This window comes from Trachypithecus francoisi, unplaced genomic scaffold (genome assembly GCF_009764315.1).
Source record: "Trachypithecus francoisi isolate TF-2019V2 unplaced genomic scaffold, Tfra_2.0 Lachesis_group4, whole genome shotgun sequence".
NCBI lineage: Eukaryota > Metazoa > Chordata > Mammalia > Primates > Cercopithecidae > Trachypithecus > Trachypithecus francoisi.
The window spans coordinates 138,460,649-138,478,222 of NW_022681469.1; the positions used below are offsets into that span (position 1 = coordinate 138,460,649).

Consider the following 17,574-nt stretch of genomic DNA (forward strand, 5'->3'; position numbering starts at 1 on the left):
CTGGAAATGGAAATGGTATATGTTGCTCCACTGAAATTGCATGGAGACATCTCACTGCAAGGGAGGTTGAGAACTACAGAACAGCTGGCCAGCTGTTGCTAGCATTGTCATCACTGTGGAGAAAGAGGACATGGGTTTGGGTCTAGAACTAGGAAGCTCTGCCATGTTCACTGGATTCCTAAATGACTGTGTGGAGGAGAACCTCCCAGCTGATGAAGAACTGCATTTGACTATTATATGGGCAAGAAATACAATTCTACTATGTAACTCTGTTTCATGTTTTGCTGTATTGGTTACTGCAGTGAAGTGTTCCCTAGTAACTACTCAGAATGATGGTATCAATGACCAAAAATATGTTGGGAAGGGGATACTGGATCACTCATTACTCAATGTTTCTTGAGAACCTAATTTGTGCTTAGTCTGAAGTTAGAAAAGTGATTAGTTTTTAGTTTCTAAGGAGCTTACCATCTAGCAGAAGAGACAAATGAACAGCTTAATACAACCAGATACCAGCAAAGCTACAGCGTCTTTGGGAACATAAAGAGACTGATAGGTTTTGTTTTGTTTTGTTTTCTGAAGGCAACAGGGCAGGATTTCTTTGATGCACTAGGGGGAACTGGCCAGGAAGGGAAAGACATTCCAGATAGAGAGACCAGCAGGACAGTGTCAGGGGTGTTTGGAGAAACACAAATATTTGAGTGGTTCAGACTTAAGGCACCCCAAGGGAACACCTAGCAAATGAGGCTGAGGCAGACAAGAAATAAACAGAGTGGAAACCAAAATATTCTGTCTGCTCAGAAAGAGAAAAGTGCTGCTGTAAATAGCATTTGGGCCAAAGGGGAAATCTGCATTGCATTACAGACCATTTATAAATGAATAACCATGGATTAATTTATTGGATCCTCACAGCAGTGCTATGGAGAGATAAAGTAAATTTCCCTTGTGACCCTTGCTAATACAAGGTCCAAACCCTGGCACTCTGTCTTGAGGGCCCGCCCTGCGTCCCTGAGCCATCTTGCCTCTGGCTAGCTGGAGGGAGGGACAGACAGGCTGAAATGTCATAGAAGGAGCTATGGTGATGGGTAAGGGGTACTGCTGGGTGGTAGGTAGTGGGAGGAAAGGGCTGCGGACTCAGCTCACAGACACAAACAGGGATGCAGGCCCAGGGTGCTTGTTAGGACCAGGGTAGAACCAGTCTCACCTCTTAGCAGACACATACCTGAATAAACATCCAGAATCTTCCAACTCAATAAGAAGGTAACAACCCAATTTTTAAAAACTCACCAAAAAATGCCCACTAGGCATACAGAAATATGTGCAACAATATTATTAGTCAGTTGTAGAAATGCAAATTACAACCACACTCACATATCAGTACACAGTCACCAGAGTGGCTAACATTTAAAAGATGGATGAAACCGAGTGTGGGGAGGAGGATGTGGAGCAACTGGAATCCTCAAACACTGCTGATGGAAATGCAACACGATACAGGCCACATTGGAAAACAGTTTGGCAGTTTTTCTAAGTTTAAATGTACACTTAACCACACGATACTACTCCTAGGTATTTATCCCGCCAAATGAAAACTCCTGTCTACACAAAGACTTGTACTTGAATGTTCACAGCAGCTTCAGTCATCATAGCCAAAGCCTGGAAACAATCCAACTGCCCATGAGCTGGTGAATGAATAAATGAATGAACACACTGTAGTACAGCCGTGCAGTGGAATACTCACGGCTCAGCAATGGCAAGGGAGGGAGGATTGACACACTGCTGAGCTAGGCATTACATTAAGTGAAAGAAGCCAGACACAGGAGACTATATTCTCAGTGATCTCATGTATAGAACATTCTAGAAAAGGCAAAACCAAGGGAACAGAAAACAGATGAGTGATTTCCAGTGGCTAGGGTGGGAGAAGTGATTGACCGCAAGGGGTGGGGCTGAGGGAATTATTTGAGTGATGGGAAGATTCTGCCTTAATTGTGATGGTGGTTATATAACCATATACATTTGATAAAACTCATCAAACTGTACGCTTAAAAAGGAAATGTTATTGTATGTATATTATATGTTATTTTTATTTTTTTTGATGGAATCTCACTTTGTCATCCAGGCTGGAGTGCAGTGGTGTGATCTTGGCTCACTGCAACCTCTGCCTCCTGGGTTCAAGAGATTCTCATGCCTCAGCCTCCCGAGTAGCTGGGATTACAGGCACCTGCCACCACTCCCGGCAGGTGGCAGTGAAGCCATTGTTCCAGCTCACTCAGTGGGACTTGGGGCAGGAAACAGGAGATCTGGCTAGCTGGTGGGACTCTTACTAGCTACCTGACCTTGGATGAGTGATTCATTCCTCCAGAGCTTCTGTTTCTTCATCTATGAAATGGGAGACGATGCCACCTCATTCCAAGGAGCTGCATAGGGATTAAAGGAAAAATCTTGACACTCAAACCCAATTTTCTGTTGTTACAGGGCCAAGGAGCTCTGGGCCTGAGAGGGGAAGAGTCTTTCTTCAGGTCAGCATTGCCCAGTGTTATAGCTGGATGTTTGTCCACGCGAACCTCATGTTGAAATTTGATCCTCAATGTTGGAGGTGGGGGCCTAATGGGAGATGTTTAGGTCATGGGGGCAGATCCTTCATAAATAGATTAATGCCCTTCCTTAGGAGCAGGGGGTGAGTTATTTCTCACTCTATTAGTTCCCAAAACAACTTATTAGGAGGAGCCTGGCACCTCCCTGCCCCCTCGTGCTTCCTCTCTCACTATGTGATATATGCACATGCAGGCTCTGCTTCACCTTCCGCCATGAGTGGAAGTCGCCTGAGGTCCTCATCAGAAGCAGTTGTTGGTGCCATGGTTCTTGTACAGCCTGCAGAACTGTGAGCCAAATAAACCTCCTTTCTCTGTAAATTATCCAGCCTCAGGTTTGCCTTTATAGCAGCATAAATGGACTAAGACATCGGGGCTCCCTGAAAATCAGCAAGGTCATTGGCAAAAGCAAAGCTATCCAGCACGAGCCTCTGCTTCTCCTTTCTTCTTCCTTCTTTCATCTCCCTCTCTCTCTGCTTCCCTTCCCTCCCTCCCTCCCTCTCTCCTTTCTTTTCTTTCCTTCTTCTTCTTTCTTTCTTTCTTTCTTTCTTTCTTTCTTCTTTTTCTTTATTTCTCCTTCCTTCCTTCCTTCCTCTCTCTTTCTTTCCTTTCTTTTTCTTCTGCTTCCTCCTCCTCCTCCTCTTCCTCCTCTTCTTCTTTTTCTTCTTCCTCTCCTTCTCCTTCTTTTCTTCTTCTTCTTTCTTCTTTTTTGAGACAGGGTCTTGCTCTGTCACCCAAGCTGGAGTGCAGTGGTGTGAACATGACTCACTGCAGTCTCAACCTCCTGGGCTCAAGAGATGCTCCTGCCTCAGCCTTCCAAGTAGCTGGGACTACAGGTGTGCACCACCACACCTGGTCAATTAAAAATTTTTTTTTGTAGAGCCAGGGTCTTGCTACGTTTTCCAAGCTGGTCTTCAACTCCTGGGCTCAAGCAGTCCTCCCACTTCAGCCTCCCAAAGTGCTGGGATTACAGGCACAACTATCACACCTGGCTGCTTCCCCGTCTTCTTCAGGTTTCAGCCCAAAGGTCACTTGGAGAGCATCACTGTATTAGGCTGTTCTTGTGCTGTTATAAAGAAATACCCGAGGCTGGATAAATTATAAAAAGAAGAGGTTTAATTGACTTACAGTTTTGCAGACAGAACAAGAAGCATGGCATTGGCGTTTGCTTCTCGTGAGGCCTCTGGAATCTTAAAATCATGGCAGAAGGAGAAGGAGGAGCAGGTGTCTCATGCAAGAGTGGGAGCAGGAGAATGAGAGGGGGTCAGACTCTTTCAAACAACCAGCTCTCACGTGAACTCACCCATCACCAAGGGGATGGCACTAAACCAGGGATCTACCCCCATGACCCAGACACCTCCTGCCAGGCCCCACCTCCAACATAAGGGACTACATTTCAACATGCGATTTGGAGAGAACAAATATCCAAAGTATATCAGTCACTATTGGAAACCACCTCATGTTCTATTTGTTTACTGTTAATTGTCTTTGCCCTCTAAGAGGCAACACCCAGGAGAGCAGGAGCCCAGTCTATCTCGTTCAGGTCTCCAAGACCCAGGGCCTGGTCCGTTATGGGCTCTCACTGCTCAGCAGCTGCTCTATGACCTGCAGGCCAGTGCAGCCTTGAACTGTTCCCTGAGTTCAGGCTCTGGTCTCACTTTCCCAGCGTCCTGTTACTCAGCACTGGCAAGGTCTCTGGGCCAGCTCCTGGGCAGCAGTGGGGGCAAAAATGGGGCAGTTGTTCATGGGTGCTCCTAGGGGTGGGGTGGATACATTCTTGCCCTCCAACATCCAGTTCCCGTTCCTTCTTGCTCATGGAGCCTCCCTTTTATTCAGGGATCAAGTAGTAATGGACTCAGCACTGGGGGCTGAATGCCCCCGACAACTTCACCCTGCTCTCTTCTGCTACAGCTGGCTTCAGGACAGTGAGATGTGAGAAGGGAGGCCTCTGGGGAGATATGGTGGGGGACCCCCTTCCCCTCTTGTTTCCAGAACATTGTTGGGTTTGTTTGTACCTCCTGTGCTTGTGGCAGCATCTGGCAGATGTGGGGAAGGCTATGATAATCTGGAAAGCTGACCCAGAGCCTGATACCAGGCTGAGAGCTGCCTGCCTCGAGGCTCTTTCTTATGTGCTTTGACAACGCCTCTTGGTGAATCCAGGTTAGGGTATCTGGTACAGCCTAGACAACCCTAACAGACACGGTGGGCTTAACAGTTTGTTCTGTTCAGCTCCGTGTGAGAGGTGCTCCAAAGAGATGGAAATGAGGCGTGGTAGGTACAAAACGTAGTTACTGTTTACAGGGTGGGGTTCGGAAAAGCAGGTGAGGCAGCAGCTGGGGAGGTGGAGCTCCCAGCCAGGTGACCAGAATCCAGTGCTGTGCTGGAGAAGGGTTAGCAACAGGCTGTCCAGGGAAGCAGACCTGGCTGGCAGCGCTTGCTGCCTTCTGTGTTGTTGGCACTTTACCCGATGTCACTCCAGGGGGAGTGGAGCAGAGGCCGCACCAGTGCCCCTTCTGAACCACAGCTTGGAGCCCTGGGTCTGTCATAGAATCACCCGATGCTTCCCTGCTCTGCCTGCCTCCAATCCAAAGATTTCCTCACATCTGATCCTCCTGACCTACCCAGGCCAACTTGCCACCTCTGAGAGGCTGCAGTTCTCACGGGGATTGGTTACAGATGCACCCACTGGCTTGACGTGGTGGGCTGGGCTGTGTCTGAAAGGACTGAGGGAAGCAAACCATTCCACGCATTGTCTTTTCCAGCATTACCTGCCCAACCAGCCAAATTCAGGCCAATGCTGCCCTCCTGGATTTCCTGGGAGGGTGAACCACATGCATGTCCTCAGCAGCCACATTGAAAAGGTATTGGAGAGCTAATTTACTGATAGCAGGATCACTCTCTAGGATTACAATCTCTAGGGTTTTACATGAAAAAAAGTATGATGTCCATCTGAAAACTCCATCTAGTCCCCCCAATATCACAAAACTCTCCAAATATAGCAATCCACAAAGGACTTTTGCATAATGCAATGCATTTAAAATACCAGCTACCTAATTATATAATCCCTGAAGAACTCAGCAGTGGGTACATTGGTATGTAGTACGTGATGACTCTGTTCATTTCAGATGCTGTAGGAGATGCTATGGGTGCCTGCTGGGCCCCTACGCCTACCCCTAGCTGCCCAGGGTTGAAGAGAAGAGCTGGACTTCTTTCCTGGGACTTACTCCTGATCTACAAATTTACTTCACCTAGAAATAATTGGGAAGTTATGCCCTTCCTAGGGCTGGCAGAGAAAACACATTATGTTATGCACAATTTGGGACATATACTAAAAATTGATTTGTCGTTTATCGGAAATTCAAATTTAACTGAGTGCCCTAATTGTTTATTTGCTAAAGCTGGCAGCCCGAGCCTTTCCCCAGGGGCCTCCAGCCAGTGAGTGACTCATGTAGGGGCACAAAGGCTGGCCCCTGCCTCAGAGGGACAACCCTGTGATGTCATTTACATTTGACAGCTCCCTGCTGGGTCAGACCGAGGCTCACCTGCTGCTGAATCTGTACCTTTGCCTATTTCTACCCCATCTCATCCTGAGAGCACCCTCCCACTCAGTCACAGATGCCAGAATCCTTATCTCAGGCTCTGCTTCAAGAACCTAACAGTCTACCAGGGGTGGTCCTAGAAATCAGCCTATGAGGGCAGGACTCTGGAGTTGGATCACTTCCAGCTGGATACCACCTCACTGGTGGTAGGAGTACCGGTAGTCCCTGACACATTGCAGCAGTGGATCACCAAGGCCCTGCCCGTGGGGAGTGGGGATGGAGGTGGACAGGGAGGTACTTGCTTACTCAGTGTCTCTGGCACCGAGGGTGTAGGGGAGATACTAACCCGAAGGACTATGCCACCGAGACCTGTTGATCAGTGGAGCGATGCATGGAAAAGAGAAAATGGCAGGCTCAGGTCTATCAATTTAAAGCCAAGTCTGAGAGCCAGAGGGTCTTCTCAGCTGTGTTTAAAGAGATGCTTGTCTCCTATAGTAAGGCAGGCAGAGCTGGAGACCAGGCACAGGACTCAGTTGTAAGAGCAGCAGCAGAACTTCAGCAAGGTCTGAGTCCTCCACCAAGGCAAGCCAGGGCCCTGATGGGAAGGAGTATACTCTGTGGTATGCTGGGAAATGGCTAACAATCTGCTGTCTAGAGATGCATGATGCCCTGGTTTGTAGCATTTTCTGATTTTCATGGTTTAAATACACCCACCATGGCCCATTTCCAGCTACCGACATGGTGTCACTGAATGAAGATTTGGAAAGAGATGTGCACAACTGGTTTTCTAACGTGCTAGTGGGTGCGCTTGAGAATTTTGAATTCCCAGATTCCCACAAGCCACCTGCACCTACAGAAGTAGTCTTGCTGTGAGAAGGAGGCCTTTTCTCTCTTGAAAAGTATGCAGGTGTCTGAAAGAGACAAGTGCCCCAGGAGACAATGCATGCCTTCCTCAAGATTGGCCCCCACCTTCCCTCCTGGCCACAAGGAGGGTCAAATCTCAGCATGGTCCAACTTGGACCTGTCAAGGAAGAAAAAAAATTGTATGCCTAAGGAACTTCAGGCATAGGAGTTCAAGACCAGCCTGGCCAACATGGTGAAACCCCATCTCTACTAAAAAATACAAAAATTAGCTGGGTGTGGTGGTGGGTGCCTGTAATCCCAGCTACTCAGGAGGCTAAGGCAGGAAGAACTGCTTGAACCCAGGAGGCAGAGGTTGCAGTGAGCCAAAATCACACCACTGCACTCCAGCCTGGGTGACAGAGTGAGACTCCATCTCAAAAAAAAAAAAAAGTGTGAATTGCTATGAAATCCCTATCAAAAGATCTGAGTGATCCACCTGCCTCAGCCTCCCAAAATGCTGGGATTACAGGCATGAGACACTGCACCCGGCCAGCAATTCACACTTGTATCTAGTGTCCCAAAGTGCTATCATGGCTGTCCTAGTTGAATGCAGGCTTATTGGGGTAAGACGACAAATATAGTTCTGGCCCAGGTATGTCTCACGCTGGATCCACTAGTTCTATGTATTCACCCAGAAATCGTTTCCTTGGATCCTGAATAAATCATTGGAATGAATATACTTAACCATCAGAAGAGCCCTTACAATGGTTCCTTGATTTATAGAATAAGCAACATTTGTAATAGCTAAGGCAGAGTGAAAATGCTGCACTCCCGCCCAGCCAAAATAGAAAAACACAAATCTGGAGGGATGGCAGAAATTACTGCCATTCTCAAAGACTTAAAGGATGTATGTAGAGTGGTGGGTCACATCATATCAACCTTTCATTCTCCAGTCTGATCCCTGCAATAACTGGTTGGATCAGTCCTGACCCTTAGGCTATGTGATTGGCAAATCTAATGATACTCTGCATGGAATGTGAGATTAAGCCCCAATAGGAGTCACTGTCCAAACCCCTAGGGCTCTGGACCAAGGTCATGCCATCAGCAGCAGAGAACCAAACACCACTTGTAAAGCATTTCCTGGCATGCCACCCAGCAGAGTATCTGACCATAGGACATTAAGTGACTATGTGGCCATAACTGCCTATTATGAGTTTAGTGCTGTCAGACCCACTAGGTCATAAGCCATCCAACAAGATGGAACTGGTATATCTGGAATCAGGCTTGAGCAGGTCTAGATGACACAGATAAGCCGCAGGGACAGGTGGCCCAGACCCACCTGCCATCTACCACTGTTGCACGAATATTGGCCCCTGTGCCTCTCTTCACTCACATGCACACGTGGCCTCCTGGTGGGGGGTGTCTTTTGTCTAGCTGCTGGAGGAGGGAAAAATCCACCTCCGCATTGATCATGGATAGGTTAGTTTGGCATGTTGATGCAAACTGGAAATGGACTTCTGCTGTAGTTCAGTCCCACTCAAGGTGGCCCTGAAAGACACTGGGGAGAAGAAATCCTCTTAACAGAGTTTTGGAGGGTGCACCTGCTTATTCACTTTGTGTGGAGAGAGATGTGACCTAAGGTAAAGATAGACTCATGGACATTAGTGAATAGCTTAGCTCGTTCTTCAGCAGCTTGGAAGGAGCAACATTAGAAGACTGGGGAAAAGCAGTGGCATGGGGGAAAGTTATAGAGATAAACCTGTGTGAGTGGGCACAGAGCATGAGACATTAATGACAGCCAGAAACCACTTCTTATGGAAGAGGCAATAATAACCCAGTGGATAGGATGGCCAGGCAGCTGAATGTTGGCCACCATGAACTCAGAAACAGATAATCATGGGGTCAGAGAAGGAAGCTATGCCTGTGCCCAGAAGCGTACATTCCCTCTCATCAAAAAGTGACCTAGTTTTGCTGCTGTTGGATGTAGGAACTGCCAGCAAGAGCGACTGGTGCTGAATCCCTGGTATGACACTGCTCCTGGAGGAGACCAACCAGCCACTACTGGGTGACAAGTTGACTAAATCGGGGCCCTTCCAACCTGGAAAGGGCAGCATTTTCTCTTGACTTGGATTGACATGTATTCCAGCCAGCAGTGAACTTGCCTTTCCTACCCTCAGTGCATCCTCTTGGAGGCACAGTGGAGCTGTCAACTTGAAGATGACACCCATGAGGAGGGCCCACCGTCCTCCAGAATGCAATAACACTCTAATGGCTATGGGATGAGGCCATGTTCCTGAAAGGTAAAATATGTGGATTCGGGAACCAAGAGCTCTTCATCACACTCCATGATCCACTTGAGAAATCTGTGCTTTCACCATTCACAACTTTAGGTTTTGTGGGTCTAGAAGTCCTGGTTCTCAGAGGGGGTCCTTCTATCAGGTGATACATTAACACGTTCACTAAATGTACAGCTACAGTTGCCTCCTGGTCATGCTGTGCTCCTTGTGCCCGTAGCCAAGCAGGTAGAGAAAGGTATTACCATCCTGGCACAAGCAGTACAATGTGGCAGTTTACCCTTGTCATTAAGAGGTAGGACTACAGCTACATAATGGAGCAGGAAGAATATGGCTCACACTCAGATGATTTGTCAGGGTGTTTCTTGGTAGTCTCATGCCCAGTTGCAATTGGGAATGGACAACTTACAACAATGATAGACTGATAAAGGAATCCAGGATTCAGATGCCTCAAGGATAAGGGTTTGGCTCCTGCTCTGGGCAAGCCACTTAGACTAGCAGTGTTAGCGAAGGGGAAGGGGACACTAGAATGGACGGTGGGGGTGGGGCATGATGGTGAGTATCAGTGACAGTCTTACAATCACCTGCAGAAGTGGGCATTGTAGTTCATCCCTCTGTTTTTCCAGTTGTACGTTTTCCCAGAAGCTGTGCCTGGATGCAGAGAGCTTAAAGTGGAAAGCAGTAGATCTGAGCAGTCAAGGGGTGGACTGTAGTACCTGCTATCGGCACCTCACTGGCCAACTGGCCTGCACACCCAGCCTCTAGCTGCAGTGAGCAGCAGCTGCAGACTGCTCACAGCTATACCCTTCTCCTGAGAGTTTCCTGGAAATGCCTGGAAGATCTTCCCTCCCAGCTGGCCCTCAGCTGATGGTTTTGATACAGGTACAACAGGAAGGCCCTCTCCCAGGATGAACAACCGTGTGATATTTTTCATGCATCAGAGCCCAGGTGGAACCAGATTGAGGTGGACTTAAGCTGGACCTGCCTCTTTGACTTGCTTCTTACCTCTCATTTTCTGTCCCCCCAACTTCCTTACAGCTTCTGCTGATAGTGCTCCCGCAAACACCATTTTCCAAGAATTCCAATCTCAGGCTCTACTTCTTGGGAACCTGACCTAAAACAGATACAAATCATGTTTTCCCTTCCTACTGCACAGGCTAGTAGCAGACAAACGATGCAGGCAGGCAGTGATACTGAGATTGGGTCCTCCTGGCGGAACAGCTGGGATATGATGTCCATACCCTCTCGCAGGACCCAGGTGGAACTGGAATACTGATTCATGATACTCACTTTTCATTTGGAGAGTGAATTTTGGGTAAATGACTTTGCAATCCATGAAAGTGAATACTGAGACCGTTTTCAGGTAGCAGAGGATCCCTGTACTTCCGAGACAGAGTGTTCCTTGAGATCAGCCTCACAGACATGCCCTCTGGGTCACAGCGCAGGAGCACAGAAAATCCCACTTCTTGGTCTCTCCAGCACTCCCCTCTCCTACTTGTTTATTGGCAGGGCTGATAGTTGCTGGTTGTCTACAACAAAGATCCCACTAGGAGGGGCTCATGCTCAGGTATTGCCAGGTAAGGAATGCTGTGAATATCACTCCAGGTCACAAGTGCATGTGTTAGGGGACTCCTGGGACTAAGAAGGGTTCGGTAAGAGTAATCTGTGTTGAATCTAGCCTCGTTTTCTTTTTCTTTCCTTTCTTTTATAGTGTTTAATTTTTTGGTAATAGAAAACTTCAAAGTCAGTAAATGGGACAGTATGATAAATCCTGATGTACTCACTGCCTGATATCAATAATTGCAACCTTAATTCATTTTAGTATATTTTTACAAGCGTTTCAGACTGAAATAAAGGGAGATTGTTCGGCCTCAGGTGTAGAAGCAGTGAGTCCATTTCCCACCACGGAGGAGGATGAACAGCAGGAGAGGCTGGCAGCTCCCAGGAGCAGGTCCTCTGCCCCCACTGCAAGGCCCCTCTGTGTTCAATAAACTGACCCTTGTGCAGAGACTAAGGCTCACTTACTGGAAACCATTATTGTTACAGTAAGTAATTAACAAGTGATGCATAGGGCTGGTCAGTTATGTGACTATACGTGCGCATGTGTGCACGCACGAGTGCATGTTTGGGTCATTACAGAAACACCACCATTTCTTTGTAATCAGCTGAAATCACCACTCATTAGTGGGCCTCTCGTGGGCTATAATTGATTTTACAGCCACCTGTCATTTCTTTTTTCTTTACAACTTTGTGCGTTTGTGTTTTTCATGGTATGCTCATGGTACACTATGTTCTGCAGGCAAGCAGGGGGCTGCACGGGCTCCACCTCCCCCTCTCAGGCACGTCCCTCTTGATGTAATGTGTAGGATGCAACTTCTTCCCATGTACTCTGTGAAGGGGCCCCACAGCTCCCCAGCTGGGACAGCTGGGACAGCTGCTCTGGAGCCTTTGGCAGGGCTGGGCACCTGTGGAGCCTGAGGCCAGACCCAGGGAGCCACACTGTGGGAACCACGGGGCACCTGGAACATGGGCTTAATCTGAGCCTGTCTGTGGGTAATAGTGTCACAGTGGGAGGGCAGGAGGCAGGGTGAGTCAGTGACCCCTAGAAAGGGATCTGTTATGACTCACACGGCATTCCTTCTCTCATCCTTCTATCCTTCTACTTGCAGGACTTTCCTACAATTCTGTCTGTGCTGGTGCATGGTTATGTAGCATAAGGATGGGGTTCCTTCTTTGCTCAGACCAGCGAGAGAGAGAGAGAGAGAGAGAGAGAGAGAGAGAGAGAGAGAGAGAGTGAGAGAGAGAGAGAGAGAGGGAGAGGGAGAGAGAGACTGAGAGAGAGAGAAAAACAGGCACACAGAGAAAGAAACAGAGAGAAATACAGAAAGATAGACACACACACACACAGAGAGACACAGAGAGAGACAAAGACAGAGAGAGACAGAGACAGAATGACAGAGACAGAGACATAGAGAAGCTCACACAGCTGAGAGGGGCTAAAGGAGGAAGTGTCCACTCCTGAGAAGGGAAGGGAAGAGAAAGGCAGAAGGAGGGGCCGGGCCAGGTGTCCCAACACAGGGAAAGGAGCACACAGGGGACATGCCTGGGCTGCCTCCAAAGGCCTGGCTCAGCTGAGGAATGATAGACCCCACAAGGGGCTTCCCACATCAGATGGGCCAGAATGTTCCCCTGGAGATCACTAAACAGGAGCTCAAATCTCAATCTCTCTTCCCTTCGGGTGGCTTCAAGACAGATGCCAAGGGCACTTTGTGCCTCTCTCCATCTGTCCCCTCTCCTCCTGGGGGTCCTGCTGTGGGCAGGTGCAGGCGTGGGCCTAGTGGCATCAGTCAGAGGGGCTCACGCTGGGGCTCCTGTGGCCCACTGATCCCCTGGATCTCATTAAGATGTCCCCCTTGGCTTGCTACTGCCCTGGGCTTCCCAGACATAGCTACTCCTTTTGAAGGGTCCTCATCCCCAGAGGCCTGGGCCACAGGCAGCAGAGGGCTTCTCCTGGGGACAACCCCCACTCTTGTCACCTCCCAGCCTGGCCTGGCCTCCTGTCCTGGCTACAGCAGGGGCACTGGGGTTGTGACATGGCATCTGATGGATGGCCCAGCCCTGGTCCCACAGATGCAGCCCCAGCCCTCACCCCCAAACCAGCGGCCTGCCCACAGCATGCCCATTCCCTGTCACTGCTCCCCTAGGCCTTGGCACTGCCTGCTCCTCCCACACTGGCCCCTCCTCCCAGCACACCCGCTTGTGGGCCACCTGGAGCTCTGCACTCTGTACACCTGTCTCAGAGCAGGTGCCATGGCAGTATAGGGGCCATCTCTCCTACTGGGGCCCAGGACAATTCCTGCCAGGGATGTGGGTAAGTATGACGGAGTACACCTTATTCCAGCCTCATTCCACTTCTAAGCCTGCTCCTTCAATGGGGCAAAGGTGCCCAGGGCAGCTGGAGACCCTGGAGGGAAGAAGGTCAGTTCCTCCTGGCATGCCCTCCTGGTGTTATGGATTGAATTGTGTCCCCCCAAATTCATATGTTAAAGCCCTAACCCCAGTGTGATGGTATTTGGAGATGGGAACTTTGGGAAATAATTAGATTTAGATAAGGTAAGGAGGGGGAGCCCCCATCATAGGATTAGCATTCTTATAAGAAGAGACACCAGCCGGGCGCGGTGGCTCAAGCCTGTAATCCCAGCACTTTGGGAGGCCGAGACGGGCGGATCACAAGGTCAGGAGATCGAGACCATCCTGGCTAATACGGTGAAACCCCGTCTCTACTAAAAAAAAATACAAAAAACTAGCCGGGCGACGAGGCGGGCGCCTGTAGTCCCAGCTACTCGGGAGGCTGAGACAGGAGAATGGCGTGAACCCGGGAGGCGGAGCTTGCAGTGAGCTGAGATCCGGCCACCGCACTCCAGCCTAGGCGGCAGAGCCAGACTCCATCTCAAAAAAAAAAAAAAACAAAAAAAAAAAAAAAAAAAGAAGAGGACACCAGAGAGCTTGTTTTCACTCTCTCTCCACCATGTGAGGGCACAGCAAGAAGGTGACTGTCTGCAAGTCAGGAAGAGAGCCCTCCCTGCAACCTGACCATGCTGGCACCTGTTCTTGAACCTCCAGCCTCTAGAATAGTGAGAAATAAATTTCTGTTGTTTCTAAGCCATCAGTGGATGGTATTCTCTTATGGCAGCCTAAGCTGACCAATACACCAGAATTTCATCTTTCCAGGCCACTTCCTGAAAAAGGGTCACCAAATCTATCAGGCAAAGTTAACCAGACTTACTCATCTGTCCATAGTGAGGTGAGAGTGAAAATATAGACCAAAAGGTCCCCAAGAGGGGTGCCCAGGGCCCAATTTCAGGCCACCCAGAAGTGGTGATCCAGTAAGGGATGGATCTTGATGCCAAAGGAATAAGTCAGCAATGGTGGGGTACCAGGCAACCACAGCTGGTAAGAAGGGGCTTATGAGGGGTGGGGGTGGTGTCAGTGGAATCAGGCTCGCCCCTAAGGAGCTGACATCCACATGGAGAAGTCACTGGGGGTGGGACTGAGGCCACAGGCTCCTACAGATTATAAAGGAATGACCACAGGTAAGATCTGGAAGGTTGGTACCAGCAAGATGGTTGCTCTTGATCAGAGAAGTAGTAAGAGGGAAACCAGCAACAATTTAGTTTCCTCCAAAGCAATCAAAAGGAGAAAGAAGACAGTTCCTCTTGGGAGTCTGCACAGAAACAACCACAGCTGACATCCTGGGACAACTTTGAAAGTGCAAGGAAGGCATTGCTCATTGCTCCAAGGTCAAACACTGGCTTGGGGTGGGGGCAGCACTTCCCAGAGACACAGGACTGGACCTGGGTGGGCCTGGGCAGCCAGCCCACTTGGAAAACATCAGATCCTTAGGATGACCCTAAAACCAAGCTAGGTTCCCCCAAGACAAGGACCAAGTCCTCTGTGCAGCCAGAGCAAGCAGACAGGAGTGGCCATTGCAGCTCCACGCTTCCCTCATCCGGGCCTTGGCGCCCTGCGATCTGGGCACTAGAAGAGGGGTAGATGGGGTGGAGACAAGTGCAGAAATCAGTGATTCTCATCCTGTCTTTGTGCAGAATTTGGTATTTTGTCCAACATAAATTTTTTTGCATTCATTTTGATTATTTAAAATAGCATATATCTTGATGATTGATGTTTCTGGTGACCCCTTAAAATTTGTGCCCAAAGCATTGTCTTGCTCCACTCTTGGCCTTGACAAGAATGTCAGTGACCGCCCAAGATTCCGGGGTTCACAGCTGGCCCTGATCAGGACCAGCACCCCCTCACACGTGGAGCAGTTACAGGATGGGGCATGGGCAGCTCCAGGGTCTGAGACTGGATGCCCAGACCAAGAAGGTGGTTCACTCACATGCCACTGTGAATGCAAGGGGCTCAGGGACAGCTCTGCTGTGGCCTTTATTAAAGTGATTCCCTGTGCACACATATGTGCACATGCATGTACACATGCAGGTATGCACAGGTGCAAACATGCACACATAGCACATTCACACATGTGCACACACACACACGGGCAAACTATGCTTTCTCTCCCCATTTGGGGAAAGTGCTGGATCTCCACAGCCCACATGTCCACCTCTCCCTAGCTCCGAGCCATCTTTCTGGTCATGCCAAAGACAGCCGTTTCCTTCTCCCCGGGTGACCTGAAGGGGCCCCTTTGGGCAGGATTTCTCATCCAAACTGCTGCCATAGCACCAGTGAGAGGCAGATCGGGGACTTGGTTGGGGCCTCGGCTGGTCCGGCTGTCAGGCTGCACACCCTCTCACTTGGGTTGGTTGTTTTCCTCCTAACATCATTAGCTCTGCCAGAAGCAGAGCCAGCCCAGGGTTTATGCTGACTTGGTCATTTCACACAGAGGCGAGAGGGAAGCATGCCCAAAGTAACTGGCTCTGCTCACTTACCCCTTCTCACCCACTCTGCCTGGGCCCCCAGCTGGGGTGATGCAGGCACGTTCCCCGCAATGTTTCACAGCAAAGTCCCCTGTCCCCAGCTCTCTCCTTGCTCACTGCTGGGCTCAGGGCTGGCTCAGAGTATGCCTGGATTTCTCTTTGTTTTTGGAAAAAGTAACTGCCCTGCACTCCTCAGCAGTCCACAGCAGCCCTCAAGCTCCCTGCGAAGTGATTCCTGTGAGGAGGCAAGGCATCTTTGACTTGTCATCATGTCCACTGAGTGTTGTCTTAAAATCAGGTAGTGGGCTTTGCCCACAAGACCTCACATCCCTAATCCCCGCATCTAGGGTTCTAAATTCTCCAGAGCCCCTCCCCAGTGGAGGCCACTGCCTGGACTTCTTGGCAGCCTGACTTCCAGGTCGCAGGGCCAGAGTCCAAAGCTGGACGGGTCTGCCAGGCAGTAGGGGCCTTCCTGCCCCAGAAGGCACCCCTGGCAAGACCCTTCTCAAAGAGCCTGTGCGTAAAATCAGATTCTGAGGCTCAAACAAACCACGGAATGTTGGGGACAGGCAAGCAAACACTCCCAGAATACCCAAAGGAGGGTGAGCTACCTTCTCCTTCTTGGCGGCCTCCATCCTGGCTCTGTCGTCCAGCATCTGCACAGCAGCCAGCGCAGGGAGCTGGGACCCCTCAGCCTTCCCCAACAGTCTTCTGAAGCAGAAATGTCCAAGGCTTCTCCCCCGCAGGGGTCACGGCCCGCCCTGGGTCCCCGGGAGAATGTGGTCCTCCTCAGGCTGGTTTGGGGTTGGAGGTTCAGTCACAGTTTCCTCCTTTTCATTGTTCTCCAGCGAGTCGGCAAGCATTCCCTTCTGGACCCTTCCTCACTGAGCCTGGATGTTCTCCAGGCAGGGCCATAGCTTGGCGCTCAGGTGGCGTCCTTAGCGCTTTCTCTCCAGGTTCTGTTGAGCTGTGGGACTTAGTGTCCTTCAGACAGACTCAGTAGGAAAGGTCCTCTCCCTCCTGTGGCCTGGGGACAGCTTTTGAGTAATTAGGCTGCAGGTGACTGTGTCTCTCACACCCTAGCCTGCTTCCCCAGGGCTGAGGCGCCGCTCGGCATTTCCTGCTCCAACCAGGTGTGGAGTGGGGGATTCTCCTGCCAGGGCTTACTGTGCTCCTAAGAGGGCCTGTGGTTGTCATGGTGACCAGAAGTGGACTCAGCAGGGCTGACCGTGCTGTCATTAGAGCTGCCATGCATGAAACTGGGACTGGTGGCAAAGAGCCTCCATCCCCATCACCATGGTGACCACTCAATCACCTTGTCACTGAAGTGACTGCTAGCCTGTTAAGCCTTTGCCACCTGTTCAGGTCCTGTGGCAGTGTCTCAGGGTCTCCCACACTCCTGTTCTGAGGAGCAGAGGACCCTGTGAGTCTGGAAGCAGAGGAAAGGGAGCAGGCAGCTTGGTATGGCTCAGGCGCAGGCCCATGGGACCATTGGAGGGCTTTGGCGCAGCCTGTCCTGACTATTGTCTTGAAATCTGAACCAGAACAGTAAACCTGGCCCACACAAGCCTGGCTGAGATTGAAACTGCCAGAACAGAGGCCCACAGGGACTGGTTCCTCCTCTGGCCCTGCTCAGGAAGCTTCTGCCTGGGATGCCATCCACTCCCTCCCTCGCAGCCCAAGCGCCCCTGGAGAGGTTGCCCTGTGCAGTAGGGAGGCCCAGTGAGTGGATGGAGCAGGGGGCCAGGGTGCTGGAGCCAACTCAGCGGCAGGCTCAGTCAATAGTCTGGAACAAAATGTACTTCTGCCTAAGATACCGAGGTCTGGTGTGTGTTTCCCACTCACGGCCCTTCTCAGTTAGGATCGGCCACTTTTC

The 17,574-nt window shown here is 50.1% G+C and overlaps 1 protein-coding gene across 1 annotated transcript in view; it reads right to left on the reverse strand.

Moving 5' to 3' along the window:
- The window catches only part of GCK (glucokinase), a 44,051-nt gene extending 26,978 nt beyond the window's left edge, over positions 1 to 17,073 (reverse strand). Inside the window, exon 1 of the mRNA XM_033194014.1 lies at positions 16,310 to 17,073. Within this exon, the coding sequence (XP_033049905.1) occupies positions 16,310 to 16,354 (45 nt within the window). The 5' untranslated portion in view covers positions 16,355 to 17,073. The remainder of the gene's footprint in view (positions 1 to 16,309) is intronic.
- Positions 17,074 to 17,574: the final 501 nt, after the last annotated feature.